Genomic DNA, 25,200 nt, shown 5'->3' on the forward strand with positions numbered 1-25,200 from the left:
GGGCTCCCTGTGTTTGGGTTGTTACAGGTTGAGTTAGATTATGTGCTACAGAAAATTGAGGTTTTGGAAAAAATAAACCTCTCTTCATTTGGTCTCAAAGAGCTGGTGAAGTTCTAAAATACAATGTCCTCCTTACCCCTGTATTCTGATTTACCTTAGTCCCAACCCAGTCAGCTTTGTTCTTATCTCTAACTGAAATCTGATCCCTTTTTCAATTTCTTTAATGGTTTTTGTTCGTGGCAATGCTGACTTTCAGACTTACCGAACTTCTACTCTGAGTTTTAGGTGTCACAAAGGTATCCAAAGTTCCAGGAAAATACCAGGTTATACATATATGGTGCAGTCTCTCAAAATCTAGAAATAACAGTTATAGCTCTGGACTAAATGTGTCTGCTATAGGCCCCAGTTTTCTTACAAGTATTTTCTAAATGTAAATATGAAACATTTTCTCTTGTTTCTGGCTTATTTTGCATCATATAATGTTCATTCACATCTTTGCATACCTCACAACTCATTCCTTTCTGTAGCAGCACAGTATTTGATCATATGTATACACCACAATTCAACACCATTCTGCTTCTCAGTCAGTGTATCCTTCAGCCACCTCCACCCATTGGGCATCATGTATAATGTCCAAAGTCAACAGTACGTGTCTCACATTATCAGGAGGTGTTTTTTTTTAACGTTTTGTTATAAAAATTTTAAACTTATACAATAGCAGAAGGAGTAATACAATGAATTGCTTTACCCACCGCTCAGTTTCAACAGTTACACTTTGCTGGTTATATTTTTTAGGAGGTGGTTTTTGAGATGAAACTTTTTGGAAGTATTCAATTTGATATTGCATTTGAAGCATTTCTCCAATTTTTTTTTATTATCAGACTGAAGCAATGAAATGACTCAATATACATTTGTTAGTTCCTGGAGGTAAATTATTTGATGTGTGTGTATGTGTGTGTTCTCTGTTGTGAGAAGGAAAATGAAGGTAGCTTTCTTTGAAGGGTGGGTTCTGGGGCTGAGGAGACATACTGCCAGCAGGTTCCTGTCAGTAGGATAAAGTTCTCTCTGCCATGGGAACAGGTGTAGGGTGTGGATGAGAGAAAGAATGAAGTAAGGGTTGCTGGGAGGGCAAGTTTGCAGGGCCAGACATCACTGGAGGGTGCTTGCTGCCTGGGGCCTGATTTATGCTGACCACACAGACAAGACTAGTCTAGAAACCAGACACCATTATACTAATTTACTTTGGTAGGCATTATCCAATGGCCACATCAGAAATGCCTGCCCTCCCAGACCACCTTTCTGGCATTATCCCACCTGGGAAAGTGAATTACAGGTTGTTCTAGTTTGTTAGCTGCCAAAATGAAATATACCAGAGATGGAACAGCTTTTTAAAAAGGGTAATTTAATGAGTTTCAAGTTTACAGTTCTAAGGCTGTGAAGAATGTCCATATTAAAGCAAGGCTATAGAAATGTCCGATCTAAGGCATCCAGGGAAAGATGCCTTGGTTCAAGAAGGCCAGTGAAGTTCAGGGTTTGTCTCTCAACTAGGAAGACACATATCAAACATGGGGCATCTGCTAACCTTTTCTCCAGGTTTCTTGTTTCATGAAGCTTCCCCAGGGGCGATTTCCTTCTTCATCTCCAAAGTTCTCTCTGGCTGCATGGGCTCTTGTGGTTCTTGTGGCTCTCTCCTCTCATGGCTCTGTTGCTCTCTCCAAATGCTTCCTCTTTTTAGGATTCCAGTAAACTAATCAAGACCCACCTGGAATGGGTGGAGTCACATCTTTCTAATCAAAGGTTTCACCCACAATTGGGTGAGTCACATCTCTGCGGAGATAACCTAATCAAGCCTCCAACATACAGTACTGATTACGGATTAAAAGAAACAGTTGCTCCCACAAGATTGAATCAGAATTAAAGCATGGCTTTTCTAGGGCACATTATCCTTTCAAACAAGCACACAGGGTCAGCTGCAGGTTGCTGAAGAGTAGGTTCCCAGGCAGAAGGCACCAATGAAGACTCATTGCCTCCCTGAGTCTCACCACTTCCTACTGCATTTCTGAGTCCTGACACTCCAGCCACACAGAGCAGTCTCATGTTGCTGTGCCTTGTACTTGCTGTTCCCCTCCCTAAAGTTTCCTTGCCCTGTATTTCTTCATCAAGTTCATTTTTCAAGGCCCAGACAATTCTGCTTCCTTGATGACTGCTTCTTCATCCTTGCCTGACCAAATGAACCTTCGCTGAAGCTCACAACCCAAGCTCACACTTTCATTAGTTTCTGTAGGGGCATCAGCTCAGACCAAGATGCAGCCTCCTCACCAGTGGTCAGTGCTTGGACCCTCAGAGATGGTGTATCGGTCATACATATGCCACATAGACAACCTTCACCTGTCCTTCTGTGAGCAGTGTTTCTTTGACCTTTATCGAGAGTAACCGAGGTTGGTTTGGGGCTTGAAAATTGTTCAGTTTGCTTAAATGCCCTCTGAGTTTGGCATCAATTGAAAAATAAGACCAGGAGTCAGACAGTAGAGATCAAGACATCAGCTTTATGGCTATTAAAGGTGTTTAGAGAAGAATGTGGCCAGTAGGGTTCCTAATACATCTCTTAGCTGAATTAACATGCCCACCTCTACTGGGGACCTAGATAATTGCTGGCCTCCTCTCCTGGGCAAGCCACTTCCCTTGGTCAAGCAGCTCTAGGGAAAGGGGAAAAGATGGAGTCAAGCTGTACATACACAGTTCCTTTTCTCATTCCCACCAACCAGTTACTTGGTTGCCCCCTTCCTCCCCCGCAACACACACCCAGAGAGAATATCCCAGAAAGAGAGATGTCAGTTGTCAGTGTCTTCCCATTGGATATCCCCATGGCAATAGGAAACAGAAACTAATGAAAGTGTGAGCTTGGGTTGTGAGCTTCAGCGAAGGTTCATTTGGTCAGGCAAGGATGAAGAAGCAGTCATCAAGGAAGCAGAATTGTCTGGGCCTTGAAAAATGAACTTGATGAAGAAATACAGGGCAAGGAAACTTTAGGGAAGGGAACAGCAAGTACAAGGCACAGCAACATGAGAATGCTGTGTGGCTGAAGTGTCAGGACTCAGAAATGCAGTAGAAAGTGGTGAGACTCAGGGAGGCAATGAGCATAGTAGTTAAGAACATAATCCTGGAGTTAAATTGTTTGAATTCAAATTCTACCTCCGTAGCTTCTTCGCTGTGTGATTTGGCCAAATTTCTTACCATTTGTAAGATTTTCCTGTCTGTAACGTTTGGTTAATAACAGTTAAGATTGAGATATAATAGACATATAAACACTTAGCTCAGTGCTGAGTAAGTACTGAACAAATGTCAGCCATTGTTATTAAATCATGACTCCAGGACAATTTGGGGTCAACTAAAAAGGATCTTGGATGGCAGATTCATGAGTATGGACTGTGGTGGAACAGCCCAGGTGGCTAGGATTGCTCAGGAGAGAGCCTGTCAGTTTCCAGGTTCTGAATACCTGAACACAGGCTGGGGCAGTATGTGCAGGAATAATGAGATGGAGGAAAGCACCTATGCATAGAGAGGCTCTTAGAGACCTGAATGCTGGTTGAAGGTGAGGGAGGTGGCAAGGAAGGGTCACAGGTGAATGCAGAGTCAATAGTTAGAAGAGGCTGGTAACCCCAGTAACTGGGGGGTGGGGGGGTGGGGGGGAAGGGGACAGGAGCAGCAGTGATGACAGGCCCCTACCAGGAGGGTTTCTTTTACTTTTTATTTTTTGCATGGGCAGGCACCTGGGAGGGTTTCTGATCATGCTGAAGTACAGGGGCTGCAGTAAATTGATGAGTAGTTGATAGTTTGATCTGGAGCTTATAAAAAAAGATCTAGTTTTGTGACTCATGAACATGGAGATGAAATATGGATTATCCACAGGGGGATTGTAGGAAGAAAAGAGCTGAGGACAGAATCTGTCCAGGGACAGTAAGTGGAAGCTGAGGTAGGGCATTTAGTAAAGGAGGAGGAGAACATGGAAGAACCTAGAGAGGAGATGATTGCAAGTACGAAGTCACTTTTGAGATGCTGCATCAGTCAGGGGTTTCCAGAGTAAAAAAGGACTGACAAGATACGTGAGATGTGTGTGTGGCAGAAGTTTATTATAAGACATTCTGTAAGACAGGCAGGAGGCTGAAAATTCTGGATGTTGAAGTCTTGAGTTCACATTCATTAGGCTGGAATCTCAGGAAGGAGTGTAGAATGTAGTCTGAGGCAGAATTCTTCCTTCTTCCTCAAGCCTCAGTTATTTGCATTTAACTGATTGGATGAGATCCACCCACATTACCTAAGTAATCTCCTTTATTTAAAGTCAACTGATTATAGATGCTACCCCATCTACAAAATATCTCCACAGCAATATCTAGGCTAGTATTTGACTAAACAACTGGATACCGTTAATTAGCCAAGTTGACACATAAAATTAACCATCACAGGGGCCAAGGAAAGCCATTCAGCCATCTGGTTACTGGTCTAAGTGCTTATTTGTATTAACTTATTAAACTTGCACCACCACCCTTGGAGGTAGGTAGTTTTCTATTTTATAGATGAGGAAGCTGAGGCACAGAGATTAAGCATCTTGACCATTTAATAGATGAGGAAGTTGAGGCATAGAGATTAAGCATCTTGCCTTTGGACACATAACTAGTGAGTGTCAGAAATGGAATTCTAATCTATGCAGTCTGACTCAAGCTTATAGTTTTAGTTCCCACCCAATACTGCCTCTCAAAGAAATATGAGCTGAAATAGTTCAAGTGAAAAAGCAGCACAGTGTACAAATGTAGTGGGTGTTAGAATGGAAGGTAAGTAAATTGTCTGTGAAGTGAAGGAGAAACACAAAATAGTACTAGGGAGTGTATAGAGTCAAAGAATGTGTTTTAGGATAGCAGGGACATTAACATTTGTGGAGAAGGATAGGGTGAGATTCAGATGAGATACAAGTAATTGAGGGGTTGGGCCTTGGTGATGACAGGAGATTGAAGGTCAAAGGAAGGAGGGGCAGCTCTTCCATTAGTTGTAGGGGATGCTTGAAGTGGTGAAGGAATTGAGGGATTCCATTTTCTCATCAAAGAAGTACTCATGGTAGTATGCCGAGGCTGAGTCTAGATGAGAGTATGTGAAGGAGCCATATACATCATTCAATATCTGGGAACAGAAAGATGAAGAGGTACCTGAATTCCCTTCTCCTGGTGGAGGAAGAGTCCGGGTAGGTCTCAAAAGAGAGGCAGGTTCAATGTGAGCTGGGTAGATGGGCTGATGTGAGACTGTTTTGGAGAGATGAAGAGTTTTAAGTGATGCACTGCCATGCTGGCTGCTGATAGAGTAGACAGAGCTCCACGTTGAACAGGATAAGGGAATGGTAAAAGGTCAAACAGAGTAAAAGAAGTGCAGAGACAGTCTGGGAGGAGAGGTGAGATAGGCAGGTGGAGGGGACTGGCTGCCATAGCCTGGCTACACTTGATGGGTGGGATCCAGAGAGGCCAGTGAGATCCTTTGAGAAGAATCCTTCCTTCAGGTACTTGCATCTACATTATTGTTGAGGAAGGGTGGGTGGCTCTTAGGTAGTTCCCTTGGGTGGTTGCTGTCAGCTGGTGGATAAAGGCCAAGTTCTGGGGATCAAGAGGAGAGAGATGGGATGAGAGACCTCTCCTAAGCTAATCCCAGTCTTATTTGCTTCCCGCATTTCCCTACCACCCAGCACTCTTTGCCTCTCCTTCAAATATACAAGATTCTTTCATACTTCAGGATACTTTCTTTACTTTATTTGGAATGCATGTCTGCCTGTTCTTCCTCTGGAGCTATCTCCTTTGCTCAGTGAAGTCTTCTAGGGCTTTCTACACTGCACTGGCTACTCTTCCTGCTGCCCAGGGCTTGTGAGCACGCTGAGCTTACCTCTCACAGGAGAGCTTATCATGCCATGTCGTTATTGCCATAAATGTTTTCTCCCTCAGAATCCCCAGGACCCTCTGTGATGTCTGGCCCCTATGAACTCTCCTTAAATATCCATCCCCTTGAATGAATGAGATGAGGCTATGAGCCTTTATTTTCCATGTTCTTTTCCTGTTGAGCTAGTGACATGATAGAATTGACATTAGCAGTTAATTGCAACCTGACCTTAATTTTAGAAATGTTGGGAATTTCAGGAAACTGATGTTTTTCTATTCACAAAGGGAATATCACAATTGCTTTGAAATGAAGCCATTCATTAATCTATGAATTTCTTAAGTATAAATTGACAAAAGCCAAAGTTTGTTGACTTTGGCTAATGGGTTCTGGAGAGAGGCCCAAGTCTACCCAAAATCTTGATGCTCTAATTGACTTGGATGAGGGATGAAAGATTTTTGGCCCTTGCTAGGTAAATAACTCAGTTTTAACTTTTTATTTTTTTTCCCTCGTAACATCTCCCACAAGGCTTTATGGATCATAGTAGGCAAATAGTTTTTGTTAAATGGATAAATGAACCTAAAAGATACTATTGATTTTGTGGGTCATGCTTCTCCGTAACTTGTTTGCTGCATTTCTGCACATCTTTTTTTCAAATAAAACACTATTTTGTAACAGGGTTGAAGGGGGATGAGGACCGGAGGCGAAGTCTCCATGAAAATAATATATGAAAGGGATAAGATGGCAAACTGTCTCTTGGCCCCAGTGTTTTGCACCTTCTTTGGTTTAAACAAGGAAACCAGCCTCACTCTCTCTCATGAGCTTTCATCTGCTTTGAGCAAATCTGTAGGCAAAGTAGTATAGTGGGGAGAGCAAGGAAGGACTTAGGTGACAGACTTGAACCTGGGCTCCACTTGAGGATCTTCAGGAGTCGTGATATCTCAGGCATCTTTGCATCTCAGTTGCCTGATTTGTAAAGTGGAGCTGATACTAAATCCCTCACAGGATTGCTGTGAAGATTAAATGAGATAATGAGGACAGACTCTTTTCAGAGTTCGCTCTTTCTAGTAAAAGCAAGGAAACTCTCTCTGAACTTCTAGAGCAGAGAGTTTTTACAGACAGGTGGGAATTGAAGTATCAGGAGGTAGTTTGTCTGAACTTTGATGTATTGTGAATGGCTGTGTGGCTGAGGGCAGATAGTCTAGATCTTAGAGTGAGTTGTGTGCCTAGCCCAGGTCCTTCACAGCCCATCTTCACTGGGTACGCTTGTTCTTTATGTTTCCTTCTTAGACCCATTCTCTGGGCTCTCAGGAGGAAGGGAAAGAACCTTCCATCCCAAGTGGCTGCTTTGGGTCCCACTGCAGTGAGCACACAGAGATACTTGTCTTATAGTGTTAAGGGGAAAACTGACTGGGGGACCTCCCCAGATACTGGCTGGATCCCCATCCCACTATTTCCAAAGGCACAGATTCCTACCTGGCTGCCCTCCAAGTCCCTTTCCTTATTAGAGTACTTTCATTCTTCTTCCTTTCAGATCTGCCGAAATCATTCATCACAGACTCAGGGTAAGGTCACTGAGATTGTTGTGACCTGTTTACCACAATTAGCCCTTGAATTGGCAAAAAACACCCATTCGGGGTGGAATGTTAAGAGCAGAAATGGGAGATGAGAACAGAGGAAGATAAAGCAAGTGTTTAAAAATATTAAATGAAGGCACTGAGGGAAACTGGACATCAGCTTTTCGGTGTTTCTTAAACCCAGAAGGTCAGATGTGCTATTTGGGTGTGAGCCGTCAGAACCTCAAACTCACTCACGCCCGCGTTTCTTGGCCAGACCCTGTACTCCTCCTTGTGGGCTGGGCTCCTGGTGTCTCCTGCTCATGTGTTTCTGTTAAGTTTGTCATTTCAAGTAAGGGGAGGATGTCGCTCTTGCTCCTGAGGCCGTGGGACAGCTAGGCTGGGAGGAAGTCTGGCCTCGGGGAACCTGGAGGTGAGGGCTCAGTGCCTTGTCCTATTCCTTGCATTCTTTAGAGGAGGGGTGTTCAATTTGGTGACTACACACCCTCCTGTTATTACATGTTGGTGGAAGAGCTGCTAGGGATCATGGAGCCTTGTTTTAAAGGCTGTGGTTTGGTGAGAAGGGCTTGAGCTTTTTGGGTAAGTGCTTAAGTGGAAGCATCTGGGTTTGGATGTGCCAGGGGAGGCTGGTGGAGGAGTGGTGACATGTGACAGGAGTTGGGTTGGGTTTTATATGGAAAGCCCAGAAAGCAAAAGATTCCTTTCAGCATGATCGGCAGAGCAGGGCCCCAGCACAGAATTTCTTAGGGTTCCTCTGGAACTCACCCAGCAGGGAGTGGCTGGGAATGCCCAGAGCCTACAACTCACTAACCTGGTACAGCGGGAAAAAGACGCCAAGCAAGAAAGATTGCATTAGTTCCCTGTCGCCACCCAGAAGTACCAGCCTGCACCTCGTTTTAGGACGCTTTCAGCATTTTTGATGAGATCTTGACACTTGAATCAGAATAGCTTGATCTGGGATATTTAGGATGAGGCACCTGGTATGTGAACAACATTTTTTGAAGCCATAAAACTTTAAACAAATGGTTGTTATTAAAAGCTACTGATACCGTGACTAGATGGAGCTAAGGTAAGCATGCTTGTTAACTTTCAGTGGCATTCTTTTATTTTCTCCTATTCAGTTTTTCTTAGGCTGCTTTAGCTTCTATTCACTGGGGCAAGAGAAATGAAAGCTCCACCTCTTCAGTTTTATTTAAGTCAGATATTCACTTCAAGACATTCAGCAATTCTGATAGCAGCTTTCTCAGTGTCCTGCCCCCTCTGTCTAATGACTCCTCTTTGTCACAACAGAATGCCTGGGTCTGGCTCCTCTGTTCTGAAGGAAAGTTAATGCTTGTGCCCATGTTCTCTGTCCTGACCCAAAGTCAGTGTCTGTGGGCTCTGCTGCAGCTCTGCTTCTCATTCACCCTTCTCTGAGGGCAAAAAGGCCAGCTGTCCAGGACCTCCATCAGTCCTCAGGACCCCCGGTCTGTGCCCCCTGGTAGAAAGTAGGAGGGCTTGCCTGCCACCCCTGAGTTCCTGAGATGGCAGCGTTTGGGAGCCTTCTGCTGCCTCCCTCAGGAAGGTATTTGATTCTGTTCATTCATTCAAAATTTACGAGCAGGAGACTTGCTCTTTACCAAGTCCTGGACCAGCTTTACAATAAAGGACTAACTCGTTAAATAAAGGAATGGCCAGCATACTGGAAGGTTCTCTGTGCTCTAAGGTAGGTCTGTCCTGGGAGTACAGGTGGAGATTGAGTTGCAATCACTTCCTCCTGGGGTATGGTAGGTGATCGCTGAGGAAGGTGATGCTGGAATTGGGTCCTGAAAGAGGAGTGGGAGGTAAGCCGGTGGGACAGGAGTCTTGGGGTGAAGTATCACATGTGGAGGGGGTCACAAAAGTGAATGCAAGCCTGTAGAAAATAGCTTGGCTGTCATGTCTCATGGTTGGTGCTCAGAGAGGAGAGCTGGGCATGACTGGGAGAATCATAATTGCTGTGTTGTGGGCTACCTCCCAGTTACATATAGTGGACTTATACGTACATTATCACTTTGAATCTCTGCAGTCCCACAAGGTGTGCATCTTCACCTGCATTTTAAAAATAGCAAAAATGAGGTGAGGTGCTATTAAGGAACCTGTCCAAGTGCACAGCTTTTAAAGGGAGGAATCTGAGTCCAAATGCAGGTCTGACTACAGAGTGCATGCTTACCTACCTCATGGGTCCTTAACTCCCTCTCTGAGTCCTCAGGCATCCCTTTTTCTTCCTGGGTGATAGGGAAGCTGATGAAGGGTGTAATGTTGCTGGTTGCCTCGATTAGAATTGTGAAATAGACCCATCCTCCGGGCAGCAGTGTGTAGGTTGAGGGACTGGGTAAGGCTGGAGGACGAGAAACCAGTTAGGAAGTGATAATAATTATTCAGACGGGAGATGATGAGGCCTGAAGCAGGACTGTGACAAGGCAGGTGAAGATGAGGGGACAGATCTGAAGAGGGTTGAATGAAACTTTCCTGGACCTGGTGACTGACTGGATGCGGGATGAGAGAAAGGAAGACCTGTGATGACCCCCCGGTTTCTGGTTGGTGACGGTGGTAAAAGTGGTGGATCACTGAGATGGGACGGGGAGAAATCGGGGGAGACGATGCATTTGAGGCTGCCCAGTGTGAGGACACTGGAGATGGAGGTGGGTGATAAGTGTGGGAAGAGACAGGGGAGGGCCTACTGGGTGTGCTGAGGGGGCTGGCCAGGCTTAATTTCCCACGATGAATGGATAGCTTTATTTTATCAGTAAGTTTGTAAAAGTTTCTTTAAGGCCTACAGAATGGGGAGCTCAGGAGCTCAGACACAAAGGAGATGGCGATGCACAAGTTACTTTTATCATTTTCCTGCAAAACCAAAGAGATAGGGAGGTCATAGCTAGGTGAGCAGGATGGAGCATGGTTTCCCGGAGGAGTTGTTTGAAGCCCAGGTGGGAATTTAGCAGGGGCAGCTGCTGGCCTGGGTATAAAAGCAGGAAACTAACAGGTGGAGTTAATTAGCTAACAATTAGGATAGGTCCACTAGATAAGCCGTTTGGTTGGGATGGGGCAGAGGTTTGCAAAGGGGTATGGTAGAACTTATAGTTGCAACCAAATAGGGTAGATCTAAATGATAAAAGGCCATGGATTTTATACTGTGGCTGATGGCTGTCCCTAAGACTTTCTAAGAGGAAGAGTTCCTGGTTCAGACCTGTGTTTGCTTTAAGTCCCTGGTTTTCAAATTTTGGTCAGTACCAGAGTCACCTGGGGAGCTAGGCCAATATACCAAGGCCTGGGCCCTCTCTTAATTGAACATGACTAAGGCGCTTGATTAGCATACCAGGTGATTCTGATAAACACAAGAGTTTGAGAACAGCTGAGTTAGCTAAATCTTCAGTTCAGTGTGAATGGAGAGATTCTGCACAAAAGTAGAGCAACCAGTTAGGAGGCTGCTGCAGTCATCTACGATGAAGTAATGAGGAGACAGGTGAGACCGTGGGAGCAGGTGAAGTCAGCAGCGGGTCTGGATAGAAGGCTGTCTCTTTGGCTTACTCAGCAGCATTTGGCCTATAGGGTCATGTCTTCCTTCCTGAAACTCCTCACTTGGTTTCACACCACTCTCTCTCCTTGATCAATTCTTCTTTTCCCTAATGGCTGCACGTTGAGGTGTTCCAGAAAGTCCTGGGGTCTCTTCTTTATCTCCATCATTTCCTAAGTCACTTCATGCTGTGGCTTTAAATACCATCTTTGGTATTTGGGCAGACTTCTCCTACATTAATATCTCCAGCCCAGACCTCTCTCTGGACATCAGACTCATATTTCCACATGCCTACTCACCATGCCTTCCTAGGCATCCTTAGACATCTTCAACTGATTATTTCTAAAACCAGTCTTCTAATTTCATCCCCATACACCCCAAGTTGTTGCCCCTGCAGTCCTCTCTGTCCTTCCAGCGGCACAGGGCAAAACCCTTTTAGTCATGCTTGACTCCTCTCTTTCTCTCATGGTCATGTCCAGTCTCAGTAAATCTTACTTGCTTTACCCTCAATGGATATCAAGGATCAGAACATCTATCCAACCAATCTCATCATGGTCCAAGCCGCCTACATCTCCTACCTGGTTTTCCTGTGTTTAGTACTCACTCTCACTCCCCAGACTATTTTCCAAGCAGCAGCCAAAGAAATCCTTTTAGAAGGTAAGTCATATTATCCCTGAGCTCAAAAGCCTTTAATGGCTTCCTGTCTCAGAGGGAGAGTAGAAGAGTGAGAGGAAGAAGGGCGTGTGTCAGCCTTGTTGCCTAAGCTGTTTGCTCATCTGCAAAAGAGGAAGAATAACTGCTCACTGGTGTATGAGGATTGAGATGTTGGATAAACCCTCAATGACTAGTTAACAGATACATGCTGAGATACATGCACTCTGAGGAGAAAGGATCTCGCTTTAATTGAATGCCTACTATATGCCAGGCATACCCAACACATGTTATATCTTTTACCCTGTTAAAATTTGTATCATGGTTATATATCCTCACTATTTAAAGAGTCAAATAATTGTACGTGGTTTAAGAAAAATAGCCATACCCCCACCTACCGGCCCCCACTGCCCTTCCTCAGCTGCAGCCATTTTCTCTTCTTTTAGTATTTTCGTCTTTATCTCTTAGAACATACTCGTTCTGCTATTTGATTTTCTTTCCTTACATTTGATTATTTTGACTTAGGAGTTCTCACTTTAGAACATGAGGACTTGGGCCTCTTTCCAACCCTCCCCCTACCACTCTCAGCACTTTCCCATTCCCCCCTTCTGCCAACGAAATTTCAGTTAGATCAGTATGTGGTGTTTCATTAGAAGGACTATGATTACTTTTTCTTTACTGCACAGCTTTTTTGTTTCCCTGTAGTTCTTTTGTTATATGCGTGGTTTTCTATTTTCTTATCACTCAATCAAAACTTTCACTAGTTACATAAATCTTTCAAGATGTTCAGATATTCTGTCAATTTCATACTACTGGAGAAAAATCTTTCCCAGAATGTACTCAGATATGGACTGGCTGCCCTTTTACGATTGTGCATAACTGTCACCCTGGAATCTCCTTTTTGTCTCCCATCACATTCTCCATGTCCCTGTGGGTTTATGTCTTCCAAAATAAATTCTTGTACTGTTTAGTGGATACTAAATTAGATGTTTTTGTTCAATCTGCTATATTTCCCCGAGGTCTATCTTTATTTTTTTAATTGAGAAATCTTCACACACATATAGTTCATACGTAATGTACAGTCAGTGCCTCACAATATCACATGTGCATTCATCACCATGATCATTTTTAGAACACTTACATCACTCAAGAAAAAAGAAATAAAAAGAAACTCATATGTCCTATACTCCTTACCCCTCCCTATCATTGACCTCTAGTGTTCCCATCTGCCCACTTAAAATAAGCATTTAAGAGCAGCTGTGGTTTATGAGGGACCTGCAAATTATGGGCAAAGGCCTCTCTATCCCTGTTGGCCACTTAGGTTTGAGAAGTATGGATGAATCCAAGTTTGGTGATGGTGGGGTTCCTTCCCTGGGCCTTGCCTTCTACCCGGGAATGCTGGTCTTGTCTGGATGCAGCTACTTAAGGGGCAGGTCCCAGTTCTGGCTCAGCTGTTTCTCGGTACAGGAGACCCTGAAGGAGCAGAGATACTGGGAACTCCTAGATCAGTTTCTAGTTTCTTCCTCTATCCCAGACTGTATGAGCCTGCCCAGAACAAACATTCCAAATGAAACGAAACCTTACTTCAGTATGGGTGGGATAACATTTACTTGACCAAGACTTATCTTAATCAGTTCCTGCCTACTTTGATTCTGCTTTGCTGAACATGAAAGTAGTTAATATAATATCTAAGTCGCTGCTTGCCTCAGAGCACACCAGATGAAGGGTGGTGAATTGGCCCACTTTCTAAATTTTAAAATACATAGATTCTGTACCCTAATCGAACTTGAGGTGCCAGATTGGCTTTTGTGTATTGCAATTCATGGCACTGAGACATCTTTGATTAGACATTGTCATTCCTTCCTCACTGGCTGGTTTTAGAGCTACTGGGTCATTTTCTCCCACTGGTGGCAAACAGGTTGGTAAAGTCCTGTATTGGCAGGAGCCTTGGCTGGGTCACTGTCACAGATAGGCAAATGGAAGGATGGAGAGAGGCACTTGGCTGAAGGGAATGATGAATGGACCTGTTCTTAAACAACACACTGCCTTACCTTGCTAGGTAGAGATGAGTCAACATCTTGGTATCAGAAGCTGATGTGCTCCTCAGAGTCAAAGCAGGGCTATGTTAATATTCCAAGTATAGTACTAAGAGAAGAAAAACTGTTCTTGATCACACCCCACACCATGGATACCTCACAGTCACCCCTGTTTACCCAGATGCCATACCATCTTCTCAGACACAGCAGGCCTAGAACTGAGCTCATCAGCTCTGCCTACAGCAGGTTTCCCCAGCTGGGAACCCTCCCAATCTAACAGGCCTGGACTCCTGGGTTTTAAATATGATACACCTTTGACTCATGTTTCACTTCAGGCCAGCTCCCACAGGTCCACCCAGTTTGCTTTTTTGCCAGGTAGAAAGTCATCTCTGGGCAGAGGGCCTATGGGTCCTCTTTTATGGCCCCTCTCTTACAGGGGACATAGCCTGAGTCCTCCAAGTGTGGTACCTTCTAACTGTCCTTCCACCTTTTACCCTCTAAGTAAGGCTGATGAGGCCAGTCAATGCTTAGCAAAAGTCCCAGTCTGTTGAAATATGGGATTAAAAAATATATATCTGTTATTTGCATCTGAGGCTACTCTGTTATGCATTGTGTCCAGACCCCTGAAGTAGTGGGTGTGATTCCCAAGCTCCTTGTGTTAATTGCCTTTGTCATGTTTGTGTGAATTCTGTGGTAGGTTTTTGACTCATCTTTAGAAACTGTGCCTGTATAATCTTGCCAACCATGTTGACCTTTGCCAATGTACATCCTGCCCTAACATGCTTCCCTGCCTTCTATGCACTGACCCCTGTGCCTGGAATAGCCACTTCCCTGTTATCTTCTCAGAAAGTTCCCACTGATACTTCAAGACTCAGGTCCTCTGGGAAACTGCATACCTGCATTATCCTAATGCACCTTCACTGTATCATAATTGTTTGTATATACTTCTGTTTTGTCTGCTAGACTGTGTGGTTCTTGGGGTAGGGACTGAGTCTGATTTATCAGTATCCCCCACAATGTACAGCACAGGGACACACATAGCAGGGATTTGGGGAAGTTGGCTGCATGGATCAATTCATTTATTAAAAACTGTATTCATAAAGTTTTGTGTGCCAGGCACTCTGCTAGACACTGGGGACATGGGGGTGAACTCCTGCCTTCATGGAGAAGGTATCCAGTTAGCAAGTAAGAAACTATATGGACAAGATGCTTTGGAATTGCTTTGCTTCATAGGACCTATTTTAGAGGGGTGGGCAGGAAGGCCTCTATGAGAAGATGAATTTAGAACTGAGACCTAAAGTGTAGCCCAGCCATGAAGCAAGCTGGGGAAGTAAGCTCCAGGCACAGGGAATAGCAGGTGTAAATTGTACAGAGGTAGAAATGGCCTTGAAGTATCTGGGGTGCAGACAAGAAACAATGCCACTGAAACCTAAGGTGCAATGGGGAGAGCAACAGGAGGTCAGCCTGACCAGATCCTACAGTACCTATTTCCTAGGTGACAGTATTTAAGGAGTTTATATACTGTGGGAAGCCTTTGGAGGCAAGTGTTTCAAAATTTTAATATCTCCTACAGCTCAACAGGCATGAATCTGCTGTTTATCAACCCTGCTTCTGTTACCATCCCTTTTTCTGCTACTTTCTCTTTTATCCAGACCCCAAGATATCTATGCGACCTTTGCTCTGAGGCTGTCTGGGTTGCTCTCCTCACCTCTGACTAACTCCATTCCTTGTTTTGGTATTGCATGTCTCCCGCCAGGGCCCTGCGGTGCCAGTGAGCTCCCCAACCCCCTCCATAAGCTCCCATTCTCATTCCCTCTGACCTGACCATGTAGTGGTACTTGGATCCGTACAAGGGGATCCCACAGGCGCTGAATGCCTGTTTCTGAATCTTCCTTGGCCTTTGCACCTGTGAATCAGTTACCCCTACCCCCATCCCTCAAGTACAGTTGCTTATCTTCCCATGCCAGGTCTACCTCCTCCAAAGGCTCTTCCTCCTTGAACCCACCCAGTTTTAGTTTAAGCCACATGATCCAGTGAGCTGTCTTGGCACAAATGTGTTTTTTTATTATACTCCTGAGATTATCTTCTCACCTAAAAAAAAAAACAAATAGCAGTATCTTTTGAGTACTTATTATATGCAATGTATGAAGTGCTCTCTATGAAATATTAATTCTTTGATCATGATATCAGCTCTGTGAGTTGGGTGCTGTTTTCATCCTCATTTTACAGAAGTGGAAACTGAGGCTCAGAGATCACATAGTAAATGGCAGAGCTGGATTTGAACCAGGCTGACTCTAGAGTTTATGAGTTTGACTGCTACATGTATGGTACAGTCCACTGAGGTTTTTTTGTGGTTCTGTAATCCTTATTTGCACTGACTCCACAGTCACTCTGTGGTTTATATTGCTCATCCTCCTGCTTCTCTCTAAAGGTCTGCATTCTCAGGGACAATAAGCAGAGCCCCTTAGAGCCTTCTATTTCCAACCAGCCTGATGTTTGGGTGTGGGAGCTGTGCCTCTGTTCTCTCCAGACCTCATGACTGTAAGCAACATGTGTAGGTTTTGCCCAGTGAGCAAACAAATGACTATTCCTGCCTCCAGTTTAGAGAGGTGAGTTAAGTCTCATCTTAAGATTACAAATGCTGTCTTCCTTCTTGTAAAGCTTGCAGTGTGGAAGAGGAATTAGATTCCTTGTCAGTTCTCCTCTGCCACCCAGGGAGAGGGTGGGAAGTAAAGAAAATGAGAGGAGGCTGCAGGTAGACAGCTGAGCTTAAAGACCTTTCTAAGAGGCAGAGCTGTTCAGAGATGAAATCGGTTGCCCCAGGTGGGGAGGCAGTTCCCCATCACTATGGATAGGGATTTTGAGGAGAGATTCAGCAATTGGGGAGTGGCTGGACTGTGTATTCTTTACAATGTTCTTAAGTCCTGAGAGGATGGAATTCTGCACCTTGAATGGTGCTAGATAGAGTGGAACTGAGACGATAAGATGGAGTGCTCCAGATTCCTTGGACAGCGCCCTCTCCCTGGCAGTGTGTCTGAGGCCTTTGGGCAGGGTACATCTGCCCATGTGGAGGGGTGAAAGCAGCGTTTGAAGCCTCTCAGCTAGGATCACACCCACCTAAGCAAAGTGTTCTGGGGGTGGGGGTGGGGCAAGTGCAGACAGCTAAAGACTGGCTGGGACTGTCTTCAAACATGCTGCTGCAGTGCAGTGGAGTCCTGGTTAGAGTCCTCTTGGCACCCATGTTGCTTTTCCCAGATGCTCAGCGGAGCCTTCCCTAGGTGGAGCTTCTGGAGCCTGGGACTATGATCATGGTGGGGTGTAGTGGTTGCTGTCTTGCTGCCACAGGTAATTCTGGAGACCCCAGATGGCTTTTCAGTTACAGAGGTGAATGGGGATCATGTGCTAAAGATTCATGGAAAAGAGCACTTATGCTAGAGGTCACAGGCCCTAGAGAAGGCAGAAACCACACACTGGTGCATTGGCAGTCAGGATGCTTTAGAAAGTGTTTTGTCTCATGATAATATAATGGAATAAAAGCGTTTTGTGGTCTTGTTTGCATAATCTGAAGCTCTCTAATTTTTTCTTTGTTTTATATTTGAATTTTCAGTAAGAGGCAGAGACTAAGTAGGCAAACGGAGTCATGGCTTCTGATGCTAGTCACGCCCTGGAAGCTGCCCTGGAGCAGATGGACGGGATCATCGCAGGTATGGTCAGGGCTTGGGAATCCCAGCGACTCATTCTCTACATTGGAAAAACTGTTTTCTCTCATTTTACTTTTTGGCTTATAGTGAGGCCCATTGTTAGATGTTCCTTATTCTTGTGCATACCATCTCTTTCTTTTTCTTTTTTTTTAAGAGTACAAACTTGTAGAGCTCTTTGATCTCTAGTGTGATAGTTTAGGCTTCTGGTGAGACAGTTTAGATGAGCCAAATGTTAGCATCCACTTAACTGTGTCACAGCTTGGATCTGGCTGCAAGGCAGTTTACACGCAATGAGATGGGCATTATTGCAAACTTTTCAGAGCACATCATAGCTTATTACAGTTGAGCTGAAACTCAAAATCTCACCGACTTTGCCACCTAATGCAGCTGCCGGCTCAATTCACCAGCTAGCCACCAGCATGCTTGACGATCAGGAGGCCGTTTTGTATTGATTCACCCAATAATTAGAATGTTCTTTGTGCCTTATTGTTTTTTTTATCTGTCCTAATGATTTGGTTTAATGTTTCCATTAGCCAGTTAGGGACATTCTTTAGAAAAGATCCATCAAAACTTCGGTTAATTGGCATGGATTGCTAGTGGGCTATTCTGGCTGGTTAGATTCCTTGACAGGGAGAATACCTATTGTTTACAACAAATTTGTTGAAAATCTTTCCATAAGGTGCCAAGACATCTTTGCTGCCTTCTATGATACAGTTCAGTGAATTTATTCACTACTTAGGTGTGCTTCTTCAGGATTTTGGTTCTCATTGTGTGGGGCTATGACTGGAGGAGATAAAGGAGGAAAGTCTCAGGCCTGAGTGTGGCTAGATCCCAGGAAGTACATATGGGGTACCTGACACTACCTCTTTTCAGGTGTTTTCTTTTCCTTTCATCCAACAGTGATACATTTAGCTCCCCAAAGGTTCCAGGTGTTTGATCATGGGATGGGGGAGGTTGTCTCCCTCAAAGCTGCTTCATGTGGTTGGTGAACCTGTAATGTGCTCTACCTGTTATCTGTTAGGCTCTTTATTTCTCAGAGCCAAGATTTAAGTCCTGCTTTTCAGAAGCTCCACAGATTAGGATGTCCTGTTCTAGATTAGGGTCTCTCAAATTTTACTGAGATGAAACAAAGTGATTCCTTCATCTCAAAGTGTCATCCTTTGAGAGAGCCTGATTTGGAAGCTCCCAGGTAGTGTTTTGAGAAGAGAGACACAGAAAACCTGGGGTCATTAGCACCTCTGAGCCCCAGGCAAGGAGCAAAAAGGAGGCTCTGACAGAGCTTCTGGCAGAGTACAGGGCTCTAAAGGATGGCTGTGAGGGATGAATGAGATACCTTCTAAAGAAAGCAGCCTGTGTGGGGTCACTCCCTCCTATTTTCTCCACACAGGCACTCCTAAATGACAGAGCCTCTGGCAAAAAAAAACCCACGGTCTCTGAAAGGTTAGGGGACTGGTTCCTTCAGGCCCTACCTGGGCTCAGAGTCTGCCGGTGAGGTTCTGGGATGAGTCTGGAGTGAGGGGCCCTTGAGTGAGAGGTCTGTGGAACCTGGGAACCCATCCTTCTGCCCTTTTAAGCATATGGTACTTCCTCCCCCTTCCATTTCCAGTCCTCCATTCTGGCAGCTTCCTTCTGTAAGATCTTTCGGAATTTCTCTGCCTAGAACAAGAAGGAGAGTTTTGCAGAGAGAAAGTCTAAGACATTCTAAGATAGTCCTAAGTATTCTTTTCAGATTGGTCCTTTGCCAGTTGGTAATGAGGAAGACCTGGAGCCAGATTTCCCAGTTCAAATCCTGGCTCTACAACTTACTTGCATGATCTGTGCCTAACTTCTAAAATAGGTATAGTAATTATACGTACCTTATTAACACATGTAAGGTGCTTAGAACAGTGATTGGCACATAGTAAGCACTATATAAAATTAAATCTTGATACAATAAAGAGAGATGAAAGAAAAAGCATGTCTTCTCTGCAAAAACACAGTTGTGTTCTTATTTATTCATGTCTTTATTTTGCTTTTTGGAGTTTTGTGGTTTTTATTATGTCAGTTTCACACATGACTCTCTAAACTCACTTGGAGTCTTCAAGAATAATACAGTGTCTTCTGATTAGCTTCCCCAGAGCAGCAGAAAAATCCTTAAAAACTCTTAAACAATCAGTTCGTGCCATTGCTCTTTTCAGAACTCTTCAATGGCTTCCCAAGTCAGTTGGGGTGTATATGTATTATCTGGCTGCATACTGAACTTCATTTATTATTTTGAAGTTTTGTTTGGCTGATTTTTTTGGAAATAATAAAGCACTAATTTTTCGAGCTCTCAGTGGTTGGCATGTCCTATGAACCATCTCTTACATAGTAACTGGCCTTACACAGGCGTTTAATAGGAGCTTCTGCAGGGCATGTATTCTATGCTGTTGATGAAGTGAGTGATAACTACTGAATGCCTTTGTGTGAGGCACTTTTACTCAAGATTCTTAATACCATCCTCATTTTCAAAATGGACCAGCAATCTGAGTCAAAGAGTTTGGTAACTTTTGTGGTTATTAATGTGGTCTGTGGAGTTGAGACTATTGGGGTTTGAATCCCAGCTCAGCCACTTATTACTGGCGTTGGGATCTTTGGACAAGTTGTTTAATGCATCTGAGCCTTAGTTTCCTCATATATAAATAATGATAATGTCAACCTCATATTATTATTATAAGGATTAAATTAATGCAAATAAGGTACTTAGAATAGTGCCTGGCACTCAGTAAGTGCTCAATTGGTGTAAGTTACTGTTTGTCTTGTTGATATTTGTATTGTTAACATTGGTCTTTTTATCATCTAAGGTCATAACCTTACCTTACCATTGTCAATGGCAGAACCTAAGACTGGACTCCAGGGGCATCTGCCTTTTATTGGGGCTCCTTTCATGACCCTATGTTGGTTTTATAATGATGTGTGTATGGTAGAGCCCTGGGGGCTCTGAAGCTGTCTACAGGAGAAAAGAGTTAACCAGGAGGAGGGCACAGTTCTGCTCTTGCTCCCAGCCCAGAATTGCTGTTCGCTCATCTGTCTTATGTATTAGGTTTCCAGGTAAGGTTTCCTTTGTTTAATGGGTAGCACAACTAAAAGTTTGAAAAATATGTCATCACATCATGAAGCCACGGATACAGGGTGTGTAACCTGCAGAAGTGACTTTTTTAAGAAAATGCAATTTTATCAAGATATATTCACACACCATACAAACTATCCAGAATATAGAATCACTTGCTCACAGTATTATCACCTAGTTATGCATACATCCTCATGATCACTTTTACATTTTCATAACCCCAGAAAAGAAATAAAAATTAAAAAGAGAACCCAAATCCTCCCATACCCCGCCCCCACCATTATTGACCGATAGTATTGGTGTGATATATTTGGACTGTTGATGAAAGAATATTAAAATTTTACTGTTAACTATAGTCTATAGTTTGTAATAGGTACATTTTTCTGTTATACCCTTCTGTTGGTAATTACTTTCAATACATTTGTTCTAGTTCATGAAAGAACTTTTTTATATTTGTGCAGTTAATCGAAGATATCGTCCACGACAAGACTCACTGTGTTATACATTTGCATGTTGTAATCTCCAACTTTCCTTCTAGTGACATACATGACAATGAGCTTCCCCTTTCCATCATATTCACACACATTCAGCACTGTTAATTAGTCTCACAGTTACGTGCTACTGTCACCTCTATCCATTTCCAAATATTTAAATTCACCCTAGTTAAACATTCTGCGTATATTAAGCAAATGCTCCCCATTCTTTAGCCTCATTCTATATCCTGGTAGCCTGTATTCTTTAGCTAATGCCTATGAATTTACATACTATAATTAGTTCATATCAGTGAGATCATATAATATTTGTCCTTTTGTGTCTGACTTACAGAAATGACATTTTGTGTGAACATTTAAATCTTTATTTATATTCTCTTATTAATTTGAAGTGGAATGAGGTTGAGTAGTGATGCCACCATCACCCAAACACAACTGCTTTTTCATCTGTTAAAGTACTAGGACAAGGACACAAGGACTTTTTTTTTTTTTTTTACCTTCTGAAAACACAATTACTGTTTTTTTCAATGGGAGAAATTTTTATAGACTTCCCGCCCTCTCCAAGTGGAAAATGCTACAGACTCCTATTTAAACAGACACAGTTATTTCAATAATGGCTATTAATCATGATATGCTATGACAAGGAATTTCCCTTTATTGGTCTGTAATGTGGTAGGCTGCTGTTATCTAAGCTGTCCAATAGTGTGCACTTACGACATGTGATATCAATGTTTATGTAATTAACCTTAATGCAAAAAAATGTCCCCATCCCCAAAATACCAGTGAAGATAAAAATAAATCAATGCAAACAGTTCAAACTATACAGGAGATTATCACTCCTACTAAGAAGGTCAAGAGTACTTTGAGAGGAAAACCTAATGCTACAGGTACCAAATACACTCCTACAGGGCACTCAAAAGCATGAGAGAGAAATTAGTTCTTGTAAGTGTAGAAAGAAATGTCTTGTAAGCAGAAATAGGAATAACAAATGCAACGTCTTGTGTTCTAGTTTGCTAGCTGCGGAATGCAATATACCAGAAATGGACTGGCTTTTTAAAAGGGGAATTTAATAAGTTGCTAGTTTACAGTTCAAAGGCCGAGAAAATGTCCCAATTAAAACAAGTCTATAGAAATGTCCAATCTAAGGCATCCAGGGAAAGATACCTTGATTCAAGTAGGCCAATGAAGTTCAGGGTTTCTCTCTCAAGTGAGAAGGCACATGACAAACAGTCAGGGTTACTCTCTCATCTGGAAAGGCACGTGGCGAACAGGCGTCATCTGCTAGCTTTCTCTCCTGGCTTCCTGTTTCATGAAGCTCCCCAGGAGGCAATTTCTTTCTTCATTTCCAAAGGTCGGGCTGGTAGACTCTCTGCTTCTCTTGGCTATGTCGTTGCTCTCTCTGAATTTCTCCCATGCTCCAAAATGTTTCCTCTTTTATAGGACTTCAGAAACTAATCAAGACCCACCCAAATGGGCGGAGACATGCCTCCACCTAATCCAGTTTAACAACCACTCTTTATTAAATCACATCTCCAGGGAGATGATCTAATTTCAAACATACAATGCTGAATAGGGATTAGAAGAAATGGCTGCCTTTACAAAATGGGATTAGGATTAAAACATGGCTTTTCTAGGGTACATGCAGCATTTCAAACCAGCACTTCTTGTAAATTTGAATTCTTGAAAACTGAATGGGTGTATCCCAGATGTGACTGTCCTTGATCAGAATCCCAGGGTTTTATATTGAAAGTTGGGAAGAAATGATTTGTTCCTTAAGAGAACCCCAGGACTCGTCTCAACAATGATTCGTCACTTACACAAAAGACCATTGTTATAACTATAATGTTCCATAGGACATTAGCCTTTGATCTGGTCTGCCTCCTGATTAGTCCCTGTGAGTCTGCCTATAAATAATACGATAATCGAATTACACTGTTGACAATTCAAATTGGACTATATAGTGCTTAATTACATCCCTTTGGCTGGCCCAGAACAACTGCCACAAACGCTAATTATACATAGGGTTTTAATTTGCATAGGGCTTTAATTTGTAGACTAACAGTTATAGTGGCTGCTTTGAGGGCGTTTCTGGAATAGGACCAGAAAACCATGTGATCAGGACACAGAGGGCCACTTATTTCTTTTTGCTGAGCCAGGAGGTTACTCATGCAGTTATCTACAAACTGTACCCATTGATGAGGAATAGTTTAAAATGAGTCTATTTTATTACAGTTAAAGAGCTTGCTCTGTTTGGGGCCTTGTTGCCAACTCTGATTAGTATCTGGGTTTGTAATAAAGATTGTGTGAGGGCAGAGAAAGTTCTGATCAAGACTGAGATTATTCACCTTGACTCATGGATGGTTCCAGCTGTGATGTGAAAGGCAGATGATGCGTCCATCCTCTAAATAGTCCTCAGTTGGTCCTGTCAACTTTCTCTCTAAGGTGGGTCAGCATATAACAGTGATCAGTAACAGAGTAGTGGGACCCAAATTTGCTTGTTTCCCATTCAGGATTTAGATTGTGAGAACCCTGGTAGTTTTTTTTTGTTTTTTTTTTTTTTAGAAGAAAGTCAGATAGAGGTTTGGGTATATTGGGTATATTGGTGGCACTAGATGTAAAAGGCTGCCCTTTATGTAAAGAGTTCAGAATGTCCCGGTGTGACAACCACTGTTCAGCAGCCATCATTCTATATATGTGTGTATGTGTGTGTATTTTTTTTTCTTGCTAGTAGAGCTCACCCCTCCCATTCCTTTATGGAAGTATAGTTTTATTTTCTATTCTCTGGAGGATTTGGGTAAGATTAGAATGATTAATTGTTCCTTGAGTTCTTCCTATAGTTGTAGGTATAAGAAGTTGCCTGAAAAGAAGGTTTTTCTTTTTTAATGTTATAGATTTTAATTTCTTGAATTTTGGCAAGTTATACTTTTCTAGAAATTTGTCCACTTTAGTAAAGTTTTCAATTTTGTTTGCATAAAGTTGGCCATCATATTTTATTTTTTAAATATCTGCTACATTTGTAGTTAGGGCTCTGTTTTTATTTCTAATATTGTTTATCCATGCCTTCTTTCCATTTTTTGATCATTCTTGCTGGAGATTCTTTTTTACTGTTCGCAAAGAACTGACTTTTAGGGTTCAGTCTCTGTTGTATATGTATGTGTATTCCATATATAAGGAAAGACTAAACATAAGAATTGTATTTCTATACTTAATATATGTATATTCATATCTTTTCTTCTGTATTTGATCTTTATCATTTTTTTTCTATTTTCATGGATGTATCTTTTATCTTTCAAAACCTAACTTAACCTGTCAAAAATTCCTAAAGGGCTCTGTAGATTCAATGCAATTCCTATCAAAATTCCAGTAGCACTTTTGCAGACGTGGAAGAGCCAGCTTTTAAATTCATGTGGAATAACAACGGATCCCAAATAGCCAAAACAATCTTGAAAAAAAAAACAGTTGGACAGCTCATACTTCCTGATTTTCAAACTTACTACAAAGCTACAGTACTCTAAACAGTGTGGTACTGGCATAAGGATAGACATAGACCAATAGAATAGAATTGAGAGTCCAGAGATAAACCCTTACATCTATTGTCAATTAATTTTCTTGAGGGTGCCAAAGCCATTCATGGGGAAATAATATTCTCTTCAATAAATGGTATTGGGAAAACTGGATAGCCACATGGAAAGGAATCAAATCAAACCCCAACCTTACACCATATACAAAAAGTAACTCAAAATAGATCAGTGACTTAAATATAAGAGCTAAAGCCAAAAACTCTTAGAATAAAACATAGGAGAAAATCTTCAGCACTTGTACCTGGCAATGAGTTCTAGATAAAAATCACAAGCAACAAAAGAAAAAAATAAATTGGATTTTATTAAAATTAAAAACTTTTGGGCATCAAAGGACATCATCAGGAATCTAAAAAGACAACTCACAAAATGGGAGAAAATACGTGGAAAGCATATGTATGGTAGGGTTTAATATAAAGAAGATATTTAAAAACTCCTACAATTCAACCACAAAAATACAAATGACCCTATTAAAAGATAGTTAAAGGTCTTGAACAGACATTTCTCCAAAGAAGAGATAGAAATGGCCTGTAGACCATATGAAGACCAACAGCATTATTAGGGGAATACAAATCAAAACCATGACGAGATACCACTTCACACTCACTAAGATGTCTATTATTGAAAAAAAAA

General features: G+C 42.6%; 1 protein-coding gene across 6 annotated transcripts in view; it reads left to right on the forward strand.

The window, feature by feature from the left end:
- Nucleotides 1-25,200, forward strand: part of PPFIBP2 (PPFIB scaffold protein 2) — a 180,101-nt gene that overhangs the window by 17,599 nt on the left and 137,302 nt on the right. For 4 of the 6 annotated variants that reach the window (XM_077113862.1, XM_077113867.1, XM_077113860.1 and 1 more), the window contains exon 2: nucleotides 17,317-17,413. In XM_077113862.1, the coding sequence (XP_076969977.1) occupies nucleotides 17,350-17,413 (64 nt within the window). In that variant the 5' untranslated portion in view covers nucleotides 17,317-17,349. Of the gene's footprint in view, nucleotides 1-6,663; nucleotides 7,900-7,961; nucleotides 8,557-17,316; nucleotides 17,414-25,200 lie in introns of those variants that run through there. The other 2 variants (XM_077113863.1, XM_077113861.1) reach the window with 2 other exon arrangements.

Source organism: Tamandua tetradactyla, chromosome 8, assembly GCF_023851605.1.
Source record: "Tamandua tetradactyla isolate mTamTet1 chromosome 8, mTamTet1.pri, whole genome shotgun sequence".
Classification (NCBI taxonomy): domain Eukaryota; kingdom Metazoa; phylum Chordata; class Mammalia; order Pilosa; family Myrmecophagidae; genus Tamandua; species Tamandua tetradactyla.